The sequence below is a fragment of the Mobula birostris genome, chromosome 21 (genome assembly GCF_030028105.1).
Source record: "Mobula birostris isolate sMobBir1 chromosome 21, sMobBir1.hap1, whole genome shotgun sequence".
NCBI classification, from domain to species: domain Eukaryota; kingdom Metazoa; phylum Chordata; class Chondrichthyes; order Myliobatiformes; family Myliobatidae; genus Mobula; species Mobula birostris.
In genome coordinates this window covers 39406428-39430430 of record NC_092390.1, presented here as the reverse complement: position 1 = coordinate 39430430, position 24003 = coordinate 39406428, and the positions used below count along the sequence as shown (strand labels likewise).

Sequence of the window (24003 nt, the reverse complement as noted above, 5' to 3'; positions counted from 1 at the left end):
ATTGGGGCATTAATCAGCAATCCTCAAGTAAGCTTCATTCATATAGGTATCACCAATGTAACTTAATATATGTATAGTCACATTCCAATGAAAGATGATCATGAATGAATTGCAAAGATGCTTATCATGGCTATTGGGTTAGAGTTATATAGCAGGGAAACAGACCCTCTGACTCAACTTGCCTGTGCCAACTAAGATATCCATTTAACTAGTCCCATTTGCCTGTCCTATCTTTATCTGAATTAAACTCCATTTGCCTTTCCTTGGCCCACTTACCCAGCTGACCAAGATCCTGCTGTAATTTCTGATAACTTTCTTCAGTGTTAATGGGAAAACTCATTTCTCACAGCTTATATGGGAAAACATTAATAGACTATCACTGTTAATCATCTTGTAAACTATCACATCTATAAACCTATCTCAGAGGTGTTAATAATGTAAATGACCAATTTACAATACTTCTTGAAGTATATCATAATCTCCAGTGACCCACTTACCTGTGATGTCAGCCAAATATTGCATCCATCTGAAAATTCTAGGTTATCTGTAAAGTATGGAATCAAGGACACAAATCTAGCTATAAGATTCTAAAATGGAAAAATATATACTAATTACTTGTATTTTGATTCAATTGTACATTTAAAATAGACAAGATCATTTACTTTAAAAACTTACAAATGATTGCTATGGTTTCACTAATTTAAATACTTAATATATTCTCACAGTAAAATTCAGCTGGAATAATAGCAGACAAGAAACCTGAAAGTAATTTCTGTATGTTCGAGTAACCAAGATCAGTACTCCGCATAATTATAATATTACTTTTAGCTTTCATGTCTCAATAGCAAGCATGTTGTGCAGCAGTAAAGTTGAATGACAAAATGACTTATAAAGAACAAATTTAAAGATGGCATTAGGGAACTTACGTAAAGAGGTGACAAGTCTGAAATGAATCTAGGATAATTTAAGGTAAAAACCTGGTTTAACAAACCAAATGACATTTTGTGGAACGTAGTGGGAAGCTGAGATGAAAGCATTTTCCTTGTCAACAGAAGAAAGAAAAATTATGCTTTTCTTATGAGTGTGCTGCTGGTGACAGAGCTGCATGGGGGGAGGGGTGGTGCAGGGTTGTGATTAATTTCATGCATATTAAGGCTTAAACCTATGTTTGAATGACTTAACCTTGTCAGGAAATGTGAATGCATTTGCAGATTCACTTTCATTTTATCTTGCACACTTTTCCACATTTGAAATATCACTTCAAGTGTACTCCATCAACTATCTTCTCAGAACCCCAAGCTTGAGAATCACCGTTAATTTACTTTATCTGAATTGTCTTGATGTTCTAATTTATCCAACTATTTGCATTACTCACCCAAATAATCACTATTAGCAAATCTCCTCTGCCTTCTCATGATGTCCCCATCATAGAACATGTTTCTGGTTTCAAAGGACATACCTCCAGAAATAATTGCAAACCTGTGCTTCACTAGGCGACTGGATTTCATCTGGTGCTTCACAATTTGTAAGTGAACATGACCGGATACTGGTGCCAGGAACAATGTAAGGAGTTCAGGTCAGAGGTCATGACTTCAAGCTTTGCTCAGCTGTGCACCTAGGGTGCAAAACTGAATCACTGAGGGACCACAGAAAATATATAATATAATGTGATGTTTGTCATAATGGTAAAGCCAATGATAAAGGCAGCCTCAAAAACTTGTGTCACGTGTAATTGTGTGAATGTCACAAACGAACAAAGTGAGTATCTCTGTGGCACTTCATTCATAACTATTTAACCAATCTGTCTGAGGGATGACCACAGCCTTTGTATTTTTGCATATATGCTTTCTTAAGCAGAATGACAAATACCTTTTCCACGACCTAGTAAAGCATCACAGATATGCACGGGTACATGTACATATACAAGCAGAACTGTATTTAGTAGAACATTCCCTTCTGCATTTGAAATCTTTGTCACCAGAAGTAATCCCCTTCCATTTGTATTAGCTACAAAAGCTTCTATTTCATCTTTCTAAAGCTATTGGCTCTTCTTGTCAAAGTCTCCAACAATTTCCCTACTGAGCAAGTGAGTTTCACTTTACAGAAACAATAGGAATTCTGCAGATGCTGGAAATTCAAGCAACACACATCAAAGTTGCTGGTGAACGCAGCAGGCCAGGCAGCATCTCTAGGAAGAGGTACAGTCGATGTTTCGGGCCGAGACCCTTCATCAGGACTAACTGAAGGAAGAGTTAGTAAGGGATTAGAAAGTGGGAGGGGGAGGGGGAGATCCAAAATGATAGGAGAAGACAGGAGGGGTAGGGATGGAGCCAAGAGCTGGACAGGTGATTGGCAAAGGGGGATATGAGAGGATCATGGGACGGGAGGCCCAGGGAGAAGGAAAAGGGGGCGGGGGGGAACCCAGAGGATGGGCAAGGGGTATAGTCAGAGGGACAGAGGGAGAAAAAGGAGAGTGAGAGAAAGAAAGTGTGTATAAAAATAAATAACAGATGGGGTATGAGGGGGAGGTGGGGCATTAGCTGAAGTTAGAGAAGTCAATGTTCATGCCATCAGGTTGGAGGCTACCCAGACGGAATATACGGTGTTGTTCCTCCAACCTGAGTGTGGCTTCATCTTTACAATAGAGGAGGCCGTGGATGGACATGTCAGAATGGTAATGGGATGTGGAATTAAAATGTGTGGCCACTGGGAGATCCTGCCTTCTCTGGCGGACAGAGCGTAGGTGTTCAGCAAAACGGTCTCCCAGTCTGGTCTCCTCCCTTATCACCATTCAGGGCCCCAGACAGTCCTTCCAGGTGAGGCGACACTTCACCTGTGAATCGGCTGGGGTGGTGTACTGCGTCCGGTGCTCCCGATGTGGCCTTCTATATATTGGCGAGACCCGACGCAGACCAGGAGACCGTTTTGCTGAACACCTATGCTCTGTCCACCAGAGAAAACAGGATCTCCCAGTGGCCACACATTTTAATTCCACATCCCATTCCCATTCTGACACGTCCATCCACGGCCTCCTCTACTGTAAAGATGAAGCCACACTCAGGTTGGAGGAAACAACACCTTATATTCCGTCTGGGTAGCCTCCAATCTGATGGCACGAACATTGACTTCTCTAACTTCCGCTAATGCCCCACCTCCCCCTCGTACCCCATCCACACTTTCTTTCTCTCACTCTCCTTTTTCTCCCTCTGTCCCTCTGACTATACCCCTTGCCCATCCTCTGGGTTTCCCCCTCCCCATCCTTTTCCTTCTCCCTGGGCCTCCTGTCCCATGATCCTCTCATATCCCCTTTGCCAATCACCTGTCCAGCTCTTGGCTCCATCCCTCCCCCTCCTGTCTTCTCCTATCATTTTGGATCTCCCCCTCCCCCTCCCACTTTCTAATCCCTTACTAACTCTTCCTTCAGTTAGTCCTGACAAAGGGTCTCGGCCCGAAACGTCGACCATACCTCTTCCTAGAGATGCTGCCTGGCCTGCTGCGTTCACCAGCAACTTTGATGTGTGTTGCTTCATTTTACAGAACTTTTTCTTCTTCTTGTAAAGTTTCATAGCAATCGGCAGACCTAAATAAAGCTCATTACCACCACCTGCTGAGCTAGACTGTGGAGCCAAGAGACAGGAAGTATACCCACAAAATTCCCTCCCTAAAAGAAACCTCAAATAATATCAATAAATCTAAAGCTTTTCAGAAAGTCAAATATGCATTTACTATATATACAGTACATTAGGATGGCAGTGATATCCTAACAAGCTTCCCTTGTTAAACTGTGTCTGTCCCAAAGATCTCAATTTAGAAATTAGTGTTTCCTTTGCACCTCATAGGAACTGCATACAAACGATATATTATATGCTGCACCATTTCTTGAGAAGTGCACTTCCTACAAATGCCCATATCATGCATATTAATTCTGAATGAGTAATTATTCAAGCTAGTATGTCCAATGCATAAACATGCAAGTATAACTTCTTTCCTCTTTTTATACCCATTTCCTAGCTGAGTTCTCACCATACTCTGAATTTTATATAAATGTCATCCATTCTTTTCCTTATCCCAATTTTGTTGCCACAGTGATTGAACAGACCTTTTTAAATATGGCTTTCATCTCCACTTTATTCAAAGGCAACACTACAATTATATCCATAATTTTAAGTGTTTGCTTGGCAAGAATGTCTGCCACCTTGTTTCCTCAACTCCAACATGGGCAGGAACCCATGTGAAATGTATACCCCAGGCCTAGACTCTGCAGCTTCAACAGATGTTGTCCAATCTCAAAAAGAATGTCTGGCCTACAGTTTGAAATATCTGCTTAAATAGATGTCAAGACCAAGAATATATCAGAGCACAGAAGTACATAATCAAGGCAATCTTCTTCAACCTATTCCAAGGCTAAAGTGACAGCAACCATCTCAGGTGTGAATACTGATACTTTCTCTGAGAACCTTTTCCTAATAGTCACCTGAAACTTTGAAATATAAACAGAAACAGCTGAATAACCTGTCACTAGATCTTTTGAATCATCTATGTAGATATGCAAGAATCCATAATATCTGCCTTGCGTAATTTTCTGAACTTCCTGTGCCATTGATAAACGATCAGTCCTCATCTTGATTTTTTCCCTGAAGGCTGAAATCAACAGCAGGCAAAGAGAAAAATCTTGGAGGAGTGACAGAATGGGTACGCTGGGACCATAATCCACATTAAACAACCCAAGATTTTGGGTCCATTTATTTCCCATCCACCCAAAACTGATGACCTTACAATTACTGTGCTTCCAACACTCTACTACTGTTGCCAGTATTGAATGACCAACTTTAAACTAAATTATTTTTAACTTGGTGTATGGATACATCTAGAGGCACTCCAGAGATTACTCCTTAAAGCCACTGTCATTCAATATAATTCCTTGATGTTACTGTCCTTCCTCCCACAGCTTTTAACCCCAAAATTTTCTCATATCGTTTACTACCTTTACAAAATACTAAGTGTGCCCCACCTCCTAAAGGATTTGCATCCACATCTCCTACTGCTATTTTCAAATCCTTAGATAATCTAATTGTATTGATATCAGAAACAGGTCCACATTCAAAACTCACCAAAACTTTACACTCTTCCTTCCTTCAAATCCACTACAACCCTAAACCTGCCACTTATTTTTTCCATTTCCTAGAAACCTGCCATTTGCCTTCCTCCATACAACTCCTATCACCCAATACCACCATCTATTCACTACCTCTGTCTTCTCTGTCACTTCCTGCCATCTCTACGCCCCCTTCCTGCCTGAGAGAAAACCCCCAACAGCAGGTTCAGTCCTTTGTTCCAAACCCAAATCAACAGCTCAGAATCCCCTGAGCCAACTAGCTACCCTACTTTACAAAACTTAGGAGCAGAGAGCATAAAAGGTGTGAGTCTCGGGATTTACGTCTGAGTTTTACTTTAGAGCAAATTAAATGAGGTACTATAAGATATCTAATTATCTAATGATCAACAGCCAATAAAAAGAGAGTTGGGTTAAGTAAAGTGGCTATTGTGAGAAGGAGCTAGCATAGGAAGTCAAGAGGTTGAGGTCTGGGTACTTCAAATGAGTGCAGGAACTCTAAAAAGGCAAGCCTTTTGGATTGGCTATAGAAGGGTGCTTTATCCAATAAAAATAAGATAAGATTAACCAGCTATTCGGAGCAGAAATGGTAGGCTGGGAGGTTGAGGTTATGGTGAAGGCCTCTAGGTAAGAGCAGGTAAAGTTTTATTTTTGCTGTTCATCTTCAGTACTTGACTCATTGTAGGCACAATATGAGTTAAGGCAGTGGAATGTTCCTCCTGCAAGATGTGTGAAGTGCACCCAGGTGTGGCTCTTGACATTGGAGGTAAAAACAAAACATGTTTGAATTTGATATTCTCGGGAGTGCTGAGAACCTCGTAGATGAAACTTTTATTGAGGTGGTCAAAATCAAGGTACATGCTTCATATAGATGGTGACCACCAGGAAAAGTAAGATGAGTGGGCAGTCATTGCAGAGTTCTCCTGCAGTGATTCCCCTCAATAAGTCACTGGTGAGTCGACATTTAAAGTACTATGTACACTCCCACATTCCAAAGGTGCATGGGTTGGTAGGTGAAGTGATCACGTGGGTGTAATTAGGTGATGCAAGCTCTTTGGGCCAGAAGGGCTTGTTACTGTGCTGTATCCCCAAATAAAAAAATTAAAAACAATTTAATTAGGTTATTGTAATTTAACTGTGGTATGGCAATTTATTTAGAATAAGGCAGCAAAATATAAAATACTTCAATGCCCTTATAAACCTGTTGTTTTGCTTTACTGGGCACACTTTATCTGTGTTACTTGGTACCCATATTTGAACAAATGTTGGTATCAAATAATGTCATTGAGAATATTCAGATTTTCTGAGGACATTAAAACATGCCAGCATGAAGGATGTGGGAGCCAGTGTTTCAGCTGAGAGTAATAGGATAAGACCTAAAACTTGTTGATCTCTTCTGGTATTACACATCTGAGTTGTAGGGAAAGAGTTAGTTGGGGTGACAGAGCCTAGGTTATTTTGCCTAGAATGGTGGGCGGCTTCTTTTTAGCATTGTCTGCACATTGTGTTACAACATAGAACATAGAACATAGAATAGTACAGCACAGTACAGCCCTTCAGCCCACAATGTCGTGCCAACCCTCAAACCCTGCCTCCCATATAAGCCCCCACCTTAAATTCCTCCATATACCTGTCTAGTAGTCTCTTAAACTTCACTAGTGTATCTGCCTCCACCACTGACTCAGGCAGTCCATTCCACGCACCAAACCACTCTCTGAGTAAAAAACCTTCCTCTAATATCCCCCTTGAATTTCCCACCCCTTACCTTAAAGCTGTGTCCTCTTGTATTGAGCAGTGGTGCCCTGGGGAAGAGGCACTGGCTATCCGCTCTATCTATTCCTCTTATTGTCTTGTACACCTCTATCATGTCTCCTCTCATCCTCCTTCTCTCCAAAGAGTAAAGCCCTAGCTCCCTTAATCTCTGATCATAATGCATACTTTCTAAACCAGGCAGCATCCTGGTAATTCTCCTCTGTACCCTTTCCAATGCTTCCACATCCTTCCTATAGTGAGGTGACCAGAACTGGACACAGTACTCCAAGTGTGGCCTAACCAGTGTTTTATAGAGCTGCATCATTACCTCGCGACTCCTAAACTCTATCCCTCGACTTATGAAAGCTAACACCCTATAAGCTTTCTTAACTACCTTATCCACCTGTGAGGCAACTTTCAGGGATCTGTGGACATGTACCCCGAGATCCCTCTGCTCCTCCACACTACCAAGTATCCTGCCATTTACTTTGTACTCTGCCTTGGAGTTTGTCCTTCCAAAGTGTACCACCTTGCACTTCTCCAGGTTGAATTCCATCTGCCACTTCTCAGCCCACTTCTGCATCCTATCAATGTCTCTCTGCAATCTTTGACAATCCTCTACACTATCTACAACACCACCAACCTTTGTGTCGTCTGCAAACTTGCCAACCCACCCTTCTACCCCTACTTCCAGGTCGTTAATAAAAATCACGAAAAGTGGAGGTCCCAGAACAGATCCTTGTGGGACACCACTAGTCACAATCCTCTAATCTGAATGTACTCCCTCCACCACCACCCTCTGCCTTCTGCAGGCAAGCCAATTCTGAATCCACCTGGCCAAACTTCCCTGGATCCCATGCCTTCTAGCTTTCTGAATAAGCCTACCGTGTGGAACCTTGTCAAATGCCTTACTAAAATCTGTATAGATCACATCCACTGCACTACCCTTATCTATATGCCTGGCCACCTCCTCAAAAAACTCTATCAGACTTGTTAGACACGATCTGCCCTTCACAAAGCCATGCTGACTGTCCCTGATCAGATCATGATTCTCTAAATGCCTATAGATCCTATCTCTAAGAATCTTAGCTTCAATTGTTGGCTTCATAGTTAAATAATTAAGTATAACATACAAAGGTTGCCTCTGAATTTTCTGGAAATACATCAAGCAGTTCTCGGGGTGGACAAAGTGGCTTGATATATCTTGTAACAATGCCAACTCTGCATTCACTGTCAATAACATTGACAACAACTCTTCTCTTTGGGAAGTAATTATAAATTTCCTTTTGAAAGGTGTGTGCCATGTACAAAATCTCCTCATCTTCCATTGTATCTAACTAAAAAAGCAAAGAAAATACCGTTAAATCTCCCTATAAAAAGCTACATTATTGGTTCAATGTATCAAGTGGTAGATATTTTCTAAATAGATTACTAACCTGCCATAGAGGGGGTTGTTTATTTTCCTAAAGGAAAGGATTACAAATTTAGAAAAAAATATAGTGGTATGGTAAGATACACCTAAACTGCCCCAATCAATTCAGTTATTAATGATTATTTTATTATTGGTTATTGTTTTTAATGATTGATGAGCTGAATAATAATTATTTCTAATCAATTGCAACGAAATACAGACTTACATTGTCTGAACATAAAACCTGAGGGTCCAGAGTGATAAAAATTGTTAAGAGGGAACTTTCTGCAAGTCCGAATTCATAAAATTGCTCACAAGAGCCTGCCTCTATTTTCTTCCATGTGTATCCCAGTAACATTACTGGGGTGTCTAGTCTGAAAGTTCCGCTGACCTAAGTAGACATCACCAAAAAAGAAAGACATTTTCAAAATGACATCAATATAGACCATGGCTACTTTATAATGATTCAACTATAACGAATACCTTTGATTGTTCCAGAATAGTACGAAAAGGGATAGAAATGGATCCTAGCCAATTCCTGATATGTGGTTTAATTCCGCATGCCTCAGGGCAGTCATTCTATGATGAAAGATTTTAATTAAATTATTTATTTATTATAAGTATTAAAATATCTAAACAAATAGTTCATGCCGTATGGATCTGACTTTCCAGAAATCACAAAACATGGATAATCTTTTCCCAATTCAATGTTGTTATCCTTTTTCACAGGAGGATATCAAAATGAAATTAAATTGAAGATTGATTATGCACTTGTAATGCCACTGTGACACTGTAATTTCCTTTGGGGTCAATAAAGCATCTATCTATTTATATTACCCTTGTGCAAAATCATCAATGTACGTTATTTCAGAATTTGTTTTTTTTTGTGGAATTGGTACACAAATTACAAACGAAATGGAGCTCATTCATAAATTATTGCTCAAGCATACTTGCATATTATCAAGTGAACAATCTGCCATGAATCAACCCAGCCATGTCATGTTTCTATTTTTTTTAAATGATGTCATATATTTAAGAGTTGTAACATGGTGCAGTTAGATTCAAACAATTGAAGAATGACTTATCATAAAACGCAAGGACTTTAAAATGTTTGAGGATGATACCAGAGTTAAAAGGTTAGGGTTGAGAAAATATTCCGTAGAAAACAGGATACTAGGACGTGATCTGATAGAGGTCTTTGAAATTATTTGACAGGGTTACTAGCAGATGCCCGCATGTGTAGCAGAATCAAAAGCTAGCAGCTATAACTAAAAAGTGTTGAGCATTCAGACTGCATTTTTGATCACCATTTTCTTCTCTGTGAAAGTTATATGAAATACAAGAAATGTAATTGCAAAGTTCACAGAAAAGCATTGACTTTTTTCCGTTACTTTCAGTACAGTATTACCTATAGATATGTCATAAGCCCTCTGTTACATTGTAGCTCCTTTGGTGCATGCTATAACGCAAGCAATGTTCTTTCAGTTACAGCAACCACTGCCCATCTGCTATGTCATCATTAATGTAAACCGTGAATGAACTTACACCTCAATGATGAGGCAGAGGGGTTTGAGGGATTTGTCGTTAGCCAGCGTAAAATAGAGACCATAGGTTGCATGTTTTTTGTTTATGAGGGCTAGTGTGAAATACTCCTAGTGTGAAAGAGGTTCTGCCTAATACAAGTAATTGCCCATTCAAGGCAAAGATGAGAGGCTCCCTAGAAGGCAGTGAATGCTTGAAATGCAAGCAACCTCAGGAGGATTATTGCTGAGTATGTTCAAGATGAATTGATAACTTTTCCATATGGGATAAGGGATTAGTGGAGAGAAGTAGAGCTAAAGTAAATGATTAGAACTTCGAACACAGAACAGCACAGCACAGCACAGAGACAGGACCTTTGGCCCACAATGTGCTGAACAAAACTTATGGAACAGTATTGTAGCATACAGATTTGATTCCTCCGCCTGTTTTTATGTTCACATTAGTTTATTGAATGTGGCAGCACAGATTAAGAAAGTATTTTAGCAATTGGAATCCTGAGTTTTATCATCAGGCGGGAAGAATAGGTGCAGAGAAGTCATGGTGAACCTTAGTTCAACCATATGTGAAGTATCATGTTCCGTTCTGAATTCCATATGTTGGGAAAGATGTGTATTCTTTGGAGAGTGCAGAGGAGAGAATTAAGAAAATGGATGAAAGATTGTTGTTCTATTGGTAAACTGGAGAAACTAAAGTTGTTCTCAATGGAACAAAGTCCGTTGCAAGGCCATTTGATAGGAGTATCATCAAAGGTATGCACAGAATAAATAGCAAAAAAATTATTCCCAAATGGTAGAGGGTAAAGTACTAGGGAATAGAGAATGAAAGTGATTGGCAAAAGAAGTACAAATAACATGAGGAATTTTTTTTAAACCAGGGTCCTAGTTCCCACACTGTCTTGAAACTCAGCAGGGACTTGGTCCCCAAGCACTCACGGAATTTAGGAGCATCCTGATTCCAATGCACCCTTAAACTTGCAGGGTTTACTGGGAAATGTTATATAATACCATGTAACATGTTTTTAAAAAATGAAAGTATTTTAGAGTATTAAGAGGAATAACATCCAATAGCCTAGAAAACCTGATACCCTGTCCACACAATGTGTGCTAACGTACTTGATTTTTAAAATTTTACTGCAAAGTAAATTACCTCTGGAGTTGCAACAATTAAGTTATCAAATACATTAATTAATATTTTGTCCTCCATCTTGTATAATGCTGTACTGTTATAATCTCCATTGGGCGATCTATAATAAAAGAAGTTTGGAATTTTCCCAAAAATTAAGACACAATCAACATTTTTCTAAATTTGTTGCATTAAAATTGTAGTAATTAACCATTCTTATCATGGAATTTTGTTGTAACTCTAGTGATTCTTTTATATTGCAAATAATTGTTTGGGAAGAAATATATTTTCTTAAGACGAGCATGAATTGGAGACAATCATTATTTTTACTACTTATATTGTAAGGAATCTCATTAAGGATAATCTTTACTTAATCTTTGAAAGATAAATTGCAATCAATGCAATCATAATTTGAAAATAGAGACATCTCTACAATATGAATTTTGAAAACTGCTGTGCACATGAATTTCAGCTTATTCTATAAAAGTTTTGATCTAGTCTTCAACATTAATAAGAAACTTTGAATTCAAAGTACAATTGCCTCAAACTAAAAGGTAAAGAAAAAGCATGTTTTCTGTAAACACAAAATACTCTGCAGATGGGTTAAAGCAACACTCACAACACGCTGGAGGAACTCAGCAGGTCGGGCAGCATCCGTGCAAACGATCAGTCCTGACGAAGGGTTCTGGCCCGAAACGTTGACTGATCATTTCCAAGGATGCTGCACGACCTGCTGAGTTCCTCCAGCGTGTTGCATGTATTCTGTATGCAGCTATTCAATAACCTGTGAATTCTCAAATGATTACTGAAAAAATATGCAGATTTAATTATTATGTCAGCTACATTATTTAGAATATATGATTTTACATAAATTACTTGAAATTCATTTCGAGTTTTTCATTCCAACATGGCTGGGATCCATCGGCAATACTTGTCTGATACATTGATTGCTGGAAGGTAACTTGCACAAAAGGTTGCACTTGGATCTATACAAGATTAAAATACATTTTATGTTCATCTATCTACATCATTCCCTCCAAGCAGAAACGCAACAATTTTATTTTTCAAATCATAGCTGTTGTAAAAAGAATTTAGTATCTAGGTGGGTAGGAAAGATAGTAACTAATTTCAAGGAAATAAAGGCAGATAGATGGACAAAGCCAATAGGAGAGAGAGAGAGATGTTTGACGGTGAGAAAAGCAAAGTGTTAACTTTTGGAAGGAAGAATGAGGAGAGGATACAATTTGAAAAGGGTTGATGAGTGGTGCATACATTTGTGCTATAGAAGATAGAGATGGATTTAGATAAAAAGGAACCGTTTCCATTGGCAAAAGGGTCAAGAAGCAGTGCCATAAAATAAATGTCTTTGGTAAAAGAATTAAAAATGACATTAGGAACATTTTTTCTATGCAATATGTTGTCCATATCTGGTCAGCACTGCCACAGATACTAGAGGTACCAGATTTAGTAGTAAGCAAGCACGCTTATTTGTATAGCACTTTTCAAACACAAGGCAATTTAAAGTGATTTACATAGAACAAGATATAAAAATCAAACATCAAACTTCAGACAATATATAAGAGAATAAAATTACACAAAAATAGATATTGTCTTCTTATATGACTGCAAAATAGCCACTTTTCCTTTACTGTTGATGGCAGAGCAAGGCAATTGGTCCAAGAAATTATAATAGAGCACAAACAATAACACAGGTCCAGAGTAAGGGTGAAGAGATTTAGAGAGGAGATAAAGAATTTTTTCAACCCTGATAGTGTGTGGTTGATGGAAACAGATATTTAAGAAGTAGCTACAGATGTACTTGAATTGTTAAAACATAGACCACTACAGATCAAGTGCTAACAATTGTAATTAGTTAGATGTGATAATTGATAGTCAGCATAGGCATGATAGGCAGAAGGGCCTGTTTATGAGTGGGAACCTACACAGCTCTATAGGCATCCATTAAACAATTATTTTATGTAAAGAACTATTTTCATTAGAGATTTTACTGATGGCCCTCTGTTCCAATACATTACTCAGCCAATGTGTAACGATTTTAGTCATCTGTATTTGGTAAATGCAGATATTCTATACCTAATGCACAACAACACTGTTGAAGTAGTATAACATAATTGATTTCTACCTTTCTGATTTGGGAAAAATAGCTATGAAATTATCATTTTGTTAAATTTTGTTATAAATTTAGCTGCAAAATATTTGGCATGTATTGACATTGTTAAAATGCACAGAAGGGCTATATATTCCTCTATAGATGATTTCACAAGAAAATTATATAACATTTCACTAATATCATTGCTTTGCTACCTGGCTAAAAGAATCCTCTTGACCTTCAGTCTTCCTATAATGCATATTGCTCGTCATGCCAGACACAGGAGATGTTAAGCCAAATAGTGGCTGTGTCCTAAGGATATAAGTTGTCCATAATTTATAATGATTACTTACAACTAGGAAAATGAAAATATCCAGGAACACATCCAGCAACAAAAAGGTCCAGAAATTCTATTAAATTGCATAATGTTTTACATCCTATCTTCCCTATCAATCATCCACCTTTCCCATCCCAAAACCCATCAGCAAATTCCTCCAGAATTCCACTCTGCAATACTAGGAGATTGCAGGCATATGGACTTTAAGAAATAGAGAAGCTTTACCAATTTAAGTCTGAAATTTTTTAAAAAATCAACTACTCCCTGACTCATGCTTTACTCCCATTTAACTGCAACCCTATCATTAATACTGTACAGTCGATATAGCTCCTTTGTCATAGCCAAAGCTTTACAAAAGAAACTCCCATATTTAGTGGAAGTAACTTCTTTCACAGGATCTTTTGTGCATAAAATTTATTCCTGTCAATGAAATAGGTGTTATTGAGTTTTGAAATTGCCTTTGCTAATATTGTGGGACAGGATTGGATTGAAATTACAACAGCATCGTGGAGAAGTAGTTGGGGAACTTCAGCCAGTAGATGAGAAACAGCATTCTTCTGTCTTTCCATAATACGAATTGTTATCTAAATTCCATCCTCCCTGCATTAACTACCTGTCTTCTGGTGGCAGCCCCTCAATTTTTTGACCTATTGATTTCAAAGCACTTGCAGCACTAATCTTTACACCCCTTAATATAGCTGTGGTAAGAAACGGAGCATTGAAACTGAGCGCTGTAGGCTTTGAGTCTCTCCAAACACATAGATTTAAGGAGAAGTATTTTTATCCACCAACTTAGACACCTTAAAATAAACTGAGTGAATGGTTAGAAAATCATGCCATGAAAAGGAATGCGGAAGGATAGATTACTATCATTGTCAATTGATCTGCTGATCAAGCACATAGGAAAGGGGCCTGTTTAAGGTATTAGGAACTGCTGGCTAGAAAATACTGAGCCTTGTACATGCTTCCACATACAAGTAACTGCAATAAACTTTGTTTTATTACTGCTAGCATCCAGTTTGCAATCACTTTCTCATGTAAAATTGCACACATTATTACAGCACATACTACATTAATATCCCAATAACTAGGCACTTGCTAGCGTTACTAAATGAGGCAGTAGTGGACCTAATCATGCTAACCTTGGTCAAGATCACGACTCACAACTCTTCTAGAAGTATGTCTAAATTATTGTAGTGAAATGACTGCAAGGGATATTTAGCTGGGCAAGTATACCAACTTGATGAACATGATGGATGAGGTGAAAAGATGCAGAGAAGTCCAGGCAAACATGTGGAAGGCTTAGAAGATCCTACAAGACATATATGTAGGGTAATCACTCTGCATAAAACTGGTGCATGTGCTCTGAGAACATTATTTTATTTGTATTCCGAGAAGACTACCAATTTCTAAATTAGAGGCCCTTTGAAAGGAAAAGGGTAGTAAATTGGAAAATCAGTTCAGTGATGAGCCTTTTGACTTTAATAACCATAGCAACATAATACTATAGTAGAAAGAATAAAATGAAGCATTATTTCTTACAAAGCTTCACAAGGTTTTATACGTTTCATACCTGGCAATACATTTCCTCATTGGTATGTTGTATGCTCCAATTACATTCATAAACAGTTTAATATCTCCATCAGACAAAGTCTGGGCAGGTATTTTCTTTCTCTCCTTACGCTGAGGCCTCAGTGTTTTTCGAGGTGAAATCAATTCAAACAAGGCAATGCTTATTTGGCTTTGATATAATAGTCAATAATAATAAGTTATTCAGTTATATTATCTATCAATTCCAATAAATAAAATAATACAAAAGATTAATTTTGATGATTTTTATTTCCCAGTAGTCAGGTCTGGCCACTGTCTGCTGATCTTCCGTTGTCCCCCTTCCTTCCCCATCTGCTTCCTTCCCTCAAATAGCCACAAACTTGTCACGTTTTCAGCAAGAAATCATAACTCATGATGAACCAAAATTGACATGAGTCAACTGAATCCTGGTCCCAAGATGCTTTGTGGAGGTGGTGTCAATGCTGAACTTCAAATGGAAATCCTGAACTATTTGTTAATATATGCACAAACTATACTTCCTCATCCATGATATGTGATAATGCAACATAGTTACATGTCATCACAAAGGGTTCCAGTGCTGCTGGATCTGCCCTTTAGAGGCATTTGAATGTGTAAACATCAGGGGATGTGGATAACTCCAACTTTTCCTCCATCAAAGCATCTTTATTGTACTTCTGGTTAGATATCAAACTTTCTTAAGTTCATGGTCTTACAGCATTAGCACAGGAGGATGACACAATCAACAGACAAATTTGGATCAACCAAAATGTCATAGGTGTGAACTCGGATTATAAAATAAACAGATATCAGGGAAGATTTTTGGGAGCAATTCTCAGTTATGGACAAAAGTGTTCCACATTCTGAGTAATAGCAAAGGTGAGTTCTGTCACTTAAGGATCAGATAAAGTTTGAGGACAGATAACACTGGACAACAAATTGTTTTGAAGTGTTGCTTCCTCAGAATTTTTCTTTTTGGTTTATGTTAGACAACCTGAGGCTGAAAACAAATATAATTTCAGACTACTTGTATCATGTAGGAATTTGGAGAAACAAGAAATTAACTTTTCTTGAATTTAATTGTATAATGGCTGATGCTTTGCAATATTTCAACTAAGCTAAAATGCTTTGTTGATGATTTCTGTTTGTACTCAGTGTCTGAAGTTTCTTGCTTAAATGTCCAACAATAATCAGCCAACACTGATGGATTCCAGTTGCTCTGATACTGTTTCTCCATGACCGCAATGTCCTGGTGAAACCTTTCACCATGCTCAACACTGGCAGTAACAAGCTTTGCAGGGAAGAGGTCTAAATGAGAATGCAGAAAATGAATCTTCAGTAACATGTTGCACTTCATGGTTTTGCATGCTTGAAGCATGTTGTCAACCACCTGCACACAGTTTGGTGCTCTGTAGTTGCCAAGAAAATGTTCAACAACATCCTTGAACGTCTTCCATAGAATTTTCTCCAGTATCACTAGAAGTTTTTCGAATTGCCTGTCATTGATATCCTGTTTGATTTGTGGACCACAAAAAAGCCTCCCTTATATTTGGCATCAGTTAGTCTGACTTGAATTATGAATTTAAATAGTAAATATAGGCATTTTTTAAAATTGTGTGTGATAAGGAAATTTCATGGTGATTTTTATCTTCAGCAGCCCAAAATCAATAATACACCCAAAAGTATTCAGGAAGTAAAATCTTTGTTGTCCAGTGTAATAGTTCAGTTTAAAGAATTGCTTACAAGGGAACTAAAAACAGAAATGACCACTCATGAAGGCCAAAAAAGAGTATGTGTGTACATGTATGCCATAGGTTACAGTTAACCATTAAAGCTGCAAAAGAACAGAATACAGAGACCAGTTTAGAGAATGGCAGTGTGCAGTATTTTTAATTTCATATAACAGATAATGTAATAATATTGCTAGTGTTTCTTATATACTATGTGTGTCTTATTTTTAGTAAACTTTTTAAAGGAGAAAGTAAATTAAGCTAAAATTATTTCAGCTGATATTCCGTGGCTAAACAAGTATATTAATTAGCTCACCTTATGGTACTAATACCTTCACATTCAACAACAACATCTGGCAGTGTAAACTGATGCTTGACCTTCAATAGTCTTTTCATCACAGAAGCTTTCACCTTCCAGACAACATGTTAAAGAATCATGTACAAAAACTGTTTTGATTGAAATATTTTTGTTGGTGTAAAAAGCAAATTCAGTTTCTCCGGTGATATACAACAGTATAGTGTGCACATCTAGTTGTAAGAGGTTTTGCTGAAATTATTCACTTAGAGATTTAAATGATATCAATCTAGTAAACTGAATAATATATATAACATATTAACACTAAATCATTGCCACAGTACACTCATACTAGGAGTTACATTTTCTTGAAAATAAAGTGTCACATGTACATCTAATCTCTTTATTTTAGGTTTCCAGTATCTATAGTTATTTCTTAAATTTTAATTTACCATAACATTCTGACTGGCTATATTTTCCAGTCATTCACATCCCCATGGATGTATGTCATGTCCCCTTCAGATAAAGATCTCAAGGAAAAGCTGGCTAAATGGTAGGAGAACGTCTTTTATTTGTAGTTTCATTGCCTGGGATACAATGGAGTCACTAATCTTGTATGAACTTTTCAGTTGCAAGTTCTTTTTGCAGGCCAATTCTAAAATGTCTTCACAACAATATAAAAATTGGCGATCTTAACAAACTACTGCAACATCCTCTGGGATATAATATGGATTATGCATTGTGTGACGAGAGTACACATAGATTAAGATGTTAACTGTCCTGTGCTGGCACCAGTGGGATCAGCAGTTGGTCTGCCACCTGTCTTCAGGTGAAAGAGAGATAAGGAAAACAATGGAGCAGCATTTGGAGATGTTAATTAAGGGACGGAAGGAGAGCTGTCAAGATCGGCCCCCCCTTTGAACCCTGAACTGTTTGAAGTGATGGACAGGCGATACCCCAGCAGGGGGATAAAAAGGGACAGGTTCGCTAAGGCAAGACACACACGACACCCCGAGGTAATGAGACCCTGGAAGCGGTGTGTCTCCCACAAGTCAGTGGGAGGTTTTGGAGGGCTGGTGGCGGGACCAAGCCATAGACGCACAGGGTGGAAAGGTACGATCGGCAGGAACCTAGTGTGTGTCCGCCCTTGCCTGGGTGCCAGGTTCACCGCAGAGAAACGATCGTATCTGGAAACGGAGGGGTCACGGTCGGTGACCTCAGAAGACATCACAAAAGGGCTTGCCCGAAAGCTGACTGCGAAGAATATCGAAGGTCTGTGTGGAAGCCGTTTGAATATTCATTCGTTTTTGCTCTCTCTCTCCTTCCCCCCACTGCCCATCTCCCACAGCAGTGATTACTGTGAACTGAGCTGAACTCCATTGAACTGAACTCTGCGTCACTTTGAAACTGGTCATTTACCCCTAGACGATGATAGAGCTTGATTGATCCTGGTATCTTAATTCTGTGTACATGTGTGTTTATCATTGCTGAACTGTTGCATTTGTTATCCTTTTGATTAGAGTACTGTGTTGCTTGTTTCTTTAATAAAACTTTCTTAGTTTGGCAACCCAGTTACGGGGTACGTAACAATTGGTATAAAGCAATAATCATATCAGGAATTAAAGCATCTAAAAAGACAATGGACACAAAAATTCTTGATTCTAAGCCCATAACCTGTATTTTCATGAAAAGTGAAATTAGGGGAAATTCAGAAGAAAAGATCTAAAAGCTTGATTTAGATGAGCATTTGGGTAGGAGCTGAAGGAGCCATTCAGGAAGTACAGAAACAGAGCCAGGCAGCAGCCATTGTTTCTAATATCACTTGGTAAGAGCACATAAGTACCTACCATCTCCAAAAAAGGTTTGAAAAAGGTGATACAGAGACTCCATATACTGAAAGATCCTGATTCTCTAATGAGTTTCTAATGAAATTTAGATAACCAAATAAAATGAAATACTCAACCCTCTAGATCAGTGTGAACATTTAATAATGGTAACACAAGATGTTTGAAAGCAACCATGATTCTTGAAATAAAGAATGTTTCTCTATTGATTTGGACTTGCTTATTTATGTTGTCATGCTAGGTAAGCTCAAAGGGACCTCAGGATAAGGCTGAATATTTCAAATACCCAGTTTGTGAATAGTGGATAGCTGCCAGATCTTCTGGCAGGAAACACAGATTAGAATAAAGTAACATTGGCAGAGTTGCCAGGATTATATATTTTTGCTGAACTAATTTTCATAATTTTCTTAACACTTAACTACCTTCTCAAGATACTTAAGTGCCATCATTCTCTGTTCTGTTAGTGAATCTTCACCCATAATTATAAAAACATCATCTTTTTGGATTTCATATTCCTAAAAACAGACAAAAAATTATTGCTTTATGAAAGATAAAATATAATATAGCAAAATCTTGTGGAAAATAAAATGATTGTAAACAAATTCTAAATGCGCCACTGTGCATTTCCCTCAGCTTTGCAAATTCTTTCCTTTCCTATATTTATCCATCTCCCCTTCGTACACTACGTTTAAATACTATACTCCACATATCTGGAATAACCTTCCAGAGGATCTGAAGTCCACCCCAACTTTAAACTCTTAAGGGTTAATCGAGGCCTAAAACTTTTCTGTTGGCTATAGCTTTTAATTAGAATCTCCTGCACTGTAACTTCTACTTATCATATCTATTTTTGTGTAATTTTATTCTCTTATATATGGTCTGAAATATGATGTTTGATTTTTATATCTTGTTCTATGTAAATCACTTTAAATTGCCTTGTGTTTGAAAAGTGCTATACAAATAAGCTTGCTAGCTTACTACTAAATATGGTATCTCTAGTATCTGTGGCAGTGCTGACCAGACGTGGACAACATATTGCATAGAAAAAATGTTCCTAATGTCATTTTTAATTCTTTTACCAATCACATTTATTTTATGGCACCGCTTCTTGACCCTTTTGCCAGTGGAAACGGTTCCTTTTTATCTAAATCCATCTCTATCTTCTATAGCACAAATGTATACACCACTCATCATCTCCTCATTCTTCCTTCCAAAAGTTAACACTTTGCTTTTCTCACCATCAAACATCTCTCTCTCTCTCTCTCCTATGGGCTCTGTCCATCTATCTGCCTTTATTTCCTTGAAATTAGTTACTATCTTTCTCAAAGTTCATTATCCTTTTGTACCATCTGCAAATTTAGAAATTATGCCCTGTACATGCAAGTATAAGTAGTATTCCTGGTACCAACTCGGGGGTAAGTCCACGTATCCTATTCTCCATCTAACATCTTAAACTATTACTCTCTTATTTCTTGTTGAGCTGATTTTCTATTCATGCTGCTTTATTTCATATCGTCAATCTTAATGACCAGACTATCATTTGGCATTGTATCAAATGTCTTTGGAAATAACATCAACTATATTTCCCTCATCAACCTCTTATGTTGCCTCTTCAAAAAATTCAATCAAGTTAATTGGAAATATTTTGCCTTGAACAATTTTGTTGGTTAATTAGTCCACAATTTTGTTGGTTAATTGATCCACAAATGACTTCTAATCCTGTCCCTGATTATTGTTTCTCCAAATTTTCCACCACTAACATTAAAATAACTGAAGCAAAAACAAATTGCAAGAAGAATTCAACATGTCAGGCAGCATCGTAATAGGGGAATGAACAGACAATGTTTACAGTGACTGACCTTTTATGACTGTAGCATATGGGATTTGTAAAGCAATGATTGAATATCTGTTAGGTGGCATGACAACTGACCTCTTTCTCATAGCATTTGGGGTCTGTAGAATAATGACTGAGCATCTGTCAGTAGGATGATAGCTAGACTCTTTCTTAACTCAGACTTATCACTTATGTGGAGATTATAGATAGTAGCTACAGGGAGGTAGTTTCGCCAAAGGAGCAGAGGACAGGAAATTGGGTCACTGTCAGGCGAGGGAAGGGGAAAGGGCAGGCAGAGCAGGGTTCCCCTGTGGCCATTCCCCTCAACAACAAGTAAACCGCATTGGATACTGTTGGGGGGGATGACTTACCTGGGACAAGCTGCAGTAGCCGGATCTCTGGCACTGGGTCTGGCTCTGCAGTCCAGAAGGGAGGGTGGAAAAAGAGGAGAGCAGTAGTGATAGGGGACTCGATAGTTAGAAGTGCAGATAGGAGGTTCTGTGGTTGTGACAGAGAATCCAGGATGGTTTGTTGCCTCCCGGGTGCCAGGGTCAAGGATGTCTCTGATCGCTTGCGTGACATTCTGAAGTGGGAGGGTGACCAGCCAGATGTCGTGGTGCACATCGGTACCAATGACATAGCAAGGAAGAGTGAGAAGGTCCTTGAGAGTGAGTATAGGGAGCTTGGTAGGAAGTTGAAAAGCAGGACCTCAAGAGTGGTAATCTCAGGATTGCTACCTGTGCTAGGTGCCAGTGAGGGTAGGAATAGGATGCTCTGGAGGATGAACAAGTGGCTGAGGAACTGGTGTAGGGGGCAGGGTTTCAAATTTCAGGATCATTGGGACCTCTTCTGGGGCAGGTGGGACCTGTACAAGAGAGACGGGTTACACTTGAACTACAGGGGGACCAATATCCTTTCAAGGAGGTTTGTTAGTGCTATTGGGGAGGCTTTAAACTAGATTTGCAGGGGGATGGGAACCAGAGTGCCAGAGCTGACAGTGTGGCTGGGGTGAAAATAAATGTTGAAAGTTCAAGCAAATCCGCTGATAGAAAGGTTGTGAGTGGTGGTAAAAATCTTCTGAGGTGTATATATTTCAATGCTAGGAGTATTGCGGGGAAGGCGGATGAGTTGAGGGCATGGGTTGACACGTGGAATTATGATGTTATAGCAATTAGTGAAACTTGGCTACAGGAGGGGCAAGACTGGTAGCTTAATATTCCAGGGTTCCGATGTTTCAAATGTGATCGAGGCAGAGGAATGAAAGGTGGGGGAGTAGCATTGCTTGTTAGGGAAAATATTACAGCAGTGCTCAGGCAGGACAGATTAGAGGGCTTGTCTACTGAGTCCTTATGGGTGGAGCTGAGAAACAGGAAAGGTATGGCCACATTAGTGGGATTGTATTATAGACCACCCAATAGTCAATGAGACTTGGAAGAGCAAATCTACAGAGAGATAGCAGGCAACTGCAGGAAACATAAAGTTGTGGTGGTAGGGGATTTTAATTTTCCATACATTGATTGGGACTCCCATACTGTTAGGGGTCTAGATGGTTTAGAGTTTGTAAAATGTGCTCAGGAAAGTTTTCTAAATCAATATATAGAGGGACCAACTAGAGGGGATGCAATATTGGATCTCCTGTTAGGAAACGAGTTAGGACAAGTGACGGAAGTCTGTGTAGGGGAGCACTTTGGTTCCAGTGATCATAACACCATTAGTTTCAATTTGATCATGGACAAGGATAGATCTGGTCCTAGGGTTGAGGTTCTGATCTGGAAGAAGGCCAAATTTGAAGAAATGAGAAAGGATCTAAAAAGCATGGATTGGGACAGGTTGTTCTCTGGCAAAGATGTGATTGGTAGGTGGGAAGCTTTCAAAGGGGAAATATTGAGATTGCAGAGTTTGTATGTTCCTGTCAGGATTAAAGGCAAATTGAATAGGAATAAGGAACCTTGGTTCTCAAGGGATATTGCAACTCTGATAAAGAAGAAGAGGGAGTTGTATGAAATGTATAGGAAACAGGGAGTAAATCAGGTGCTTGAGGAGTATAAGAAGTGCAAGAAAATACTTAAGAAAGTAATCAGGAGGGCTAAAAGAAGACATGAGGTTGCCTTGGCAGTCAAAGTGAAGGATAATCCAAAGAGCTTTTACAGGTATATTAAGAGCAAAAGGATTGTAAGGGATAAAATTGGTCCTCTTGAAGATCAGAGTGCTCGGCTATGTGCGGAACCAAAGGAAATGGGGGAGATCTTAAATAGGTTTTTTGCGTCTGTATTTACTAAGGAAACTGGCATGAAGTCTATGGAATTGAGGGAATCAAGCAGTGAGATCATGGAAACTGTACAGATTGAAAAGGAGGAGGTGCTTGCTGTCTTGAGGAAAATTAAAGTGGATAAATCCCTGGGACTTGACAGAGTGTTCCCTTGGACCTTGAAGGAGACTAGTGTTGAAATTGCAGGGGCCCCGGCAGAAATATTTAAAATGTCGCTGTCTACGGGTGAGGTGCCGGAGGATTGGAGAGTGGCTGATGTTGTTCCGTTGTTTAAAAAAGGATCGAAAAGTAACCCGGGAAATTATAGGCCGGTGAGTTTAACGTCGGTAGTGGGTAAGTTATTGGAGGGAGTACTAAGAGACAGAATCTACAAGCATTTGGATAGACAGGGACTTATTAGGGAGAGTCAACATGGCTTTGTGCGTGGTAGGTCATGCTTGACCAATCTATTGGAGTTTTTCGAGGAGGTTACCAGGAAAGTGGATGAAGGGAAGGCAGTGGATATTGTCTACATGGACTTCAGTAAGGCCTTTGACAAGGTCCCGCATGGGAGGTTAGTTAGGAAAATTCAGTCGCTAGGTATACATGGAGAGGTGGTAAATTGGATTAGACATTGGCTCAATGGAAGAAGCCAAAGAGTGGTGGTAGAGAATTGCTTCTCCGAGTGGAGGCCTGTGACTAGTGGTGTGCCACAGGGATCAGTGCTGGGTCCATTGTTATTTATCATCTATATCAATCATCTGGATGATAATGTGGTAAATTGGATCAGCAAATTTGCTGATGATACAAAGATTGGAGGTGTAGTAGACAGTGAGGAAGGTTTTCAGAGCCTGCAGAGGGACTTGGACCAGCTGGAAAAATGGGCTGAAAAATGGCAGATGGAGTTTAATACAGACAAGTGTGAGGTATTGCACGTTGGAAGGACAAACCAAGGTAGAACATACAGGGTTAATGGTAAGGCACTGAGGAGTGCAGTAGAACAGAGGGATCTGGGAATACAGATACAAAATTCCCTAAAAGTGGCATCACAAGTAGATAGGGTCGTAAAGAGAGCTTTTGGTACGTTGGCCTTTAT

The 24003-nt window shown here is 38.9% G+C and overlaps 1 protein-coding gene across 1 annotated transcript in view; it reads right to left on the bottom strand.

Annotated features, from left to right (window-relative positions):
* LOC140185861 (coiled-coil and C2 domain-containing protein 2A-like) overlaps positions 1-24003 on the bottom strand; it is a 124197-nt gene that overhangs the window by 27787 nt on the left and 72407 nt on the right. Inside the window, exons 15-22 of the mRNA XM_072239658.1 lie at positions 19248-19340; positions 17003-17097; positions 14961-15128; positions 13266-13362; positions 11817-11926; positions 10965-11061; positions 7999-8202; positions 498-587 (exon numbers count right to left, since the gene is read on the bottom strand). Coding sequence (XP_072095759.1) covers positions 498-587; positions 7999-8202; positions 10965-11061; positions 11817-11926; positions 13266-13362; positions 14961-15128; positions 17003-17097; positions 19248-19340 — 954 coding nt within the window. The remainder of the gene's footprint in view (positions 1-497; positions 588-7998; positions 8203-10964; positions 11062-11816; positions 11927-13265; positions 13363-14960; positions 15129-17002; positions 17098-19247; positions 19341-24003) is intronic.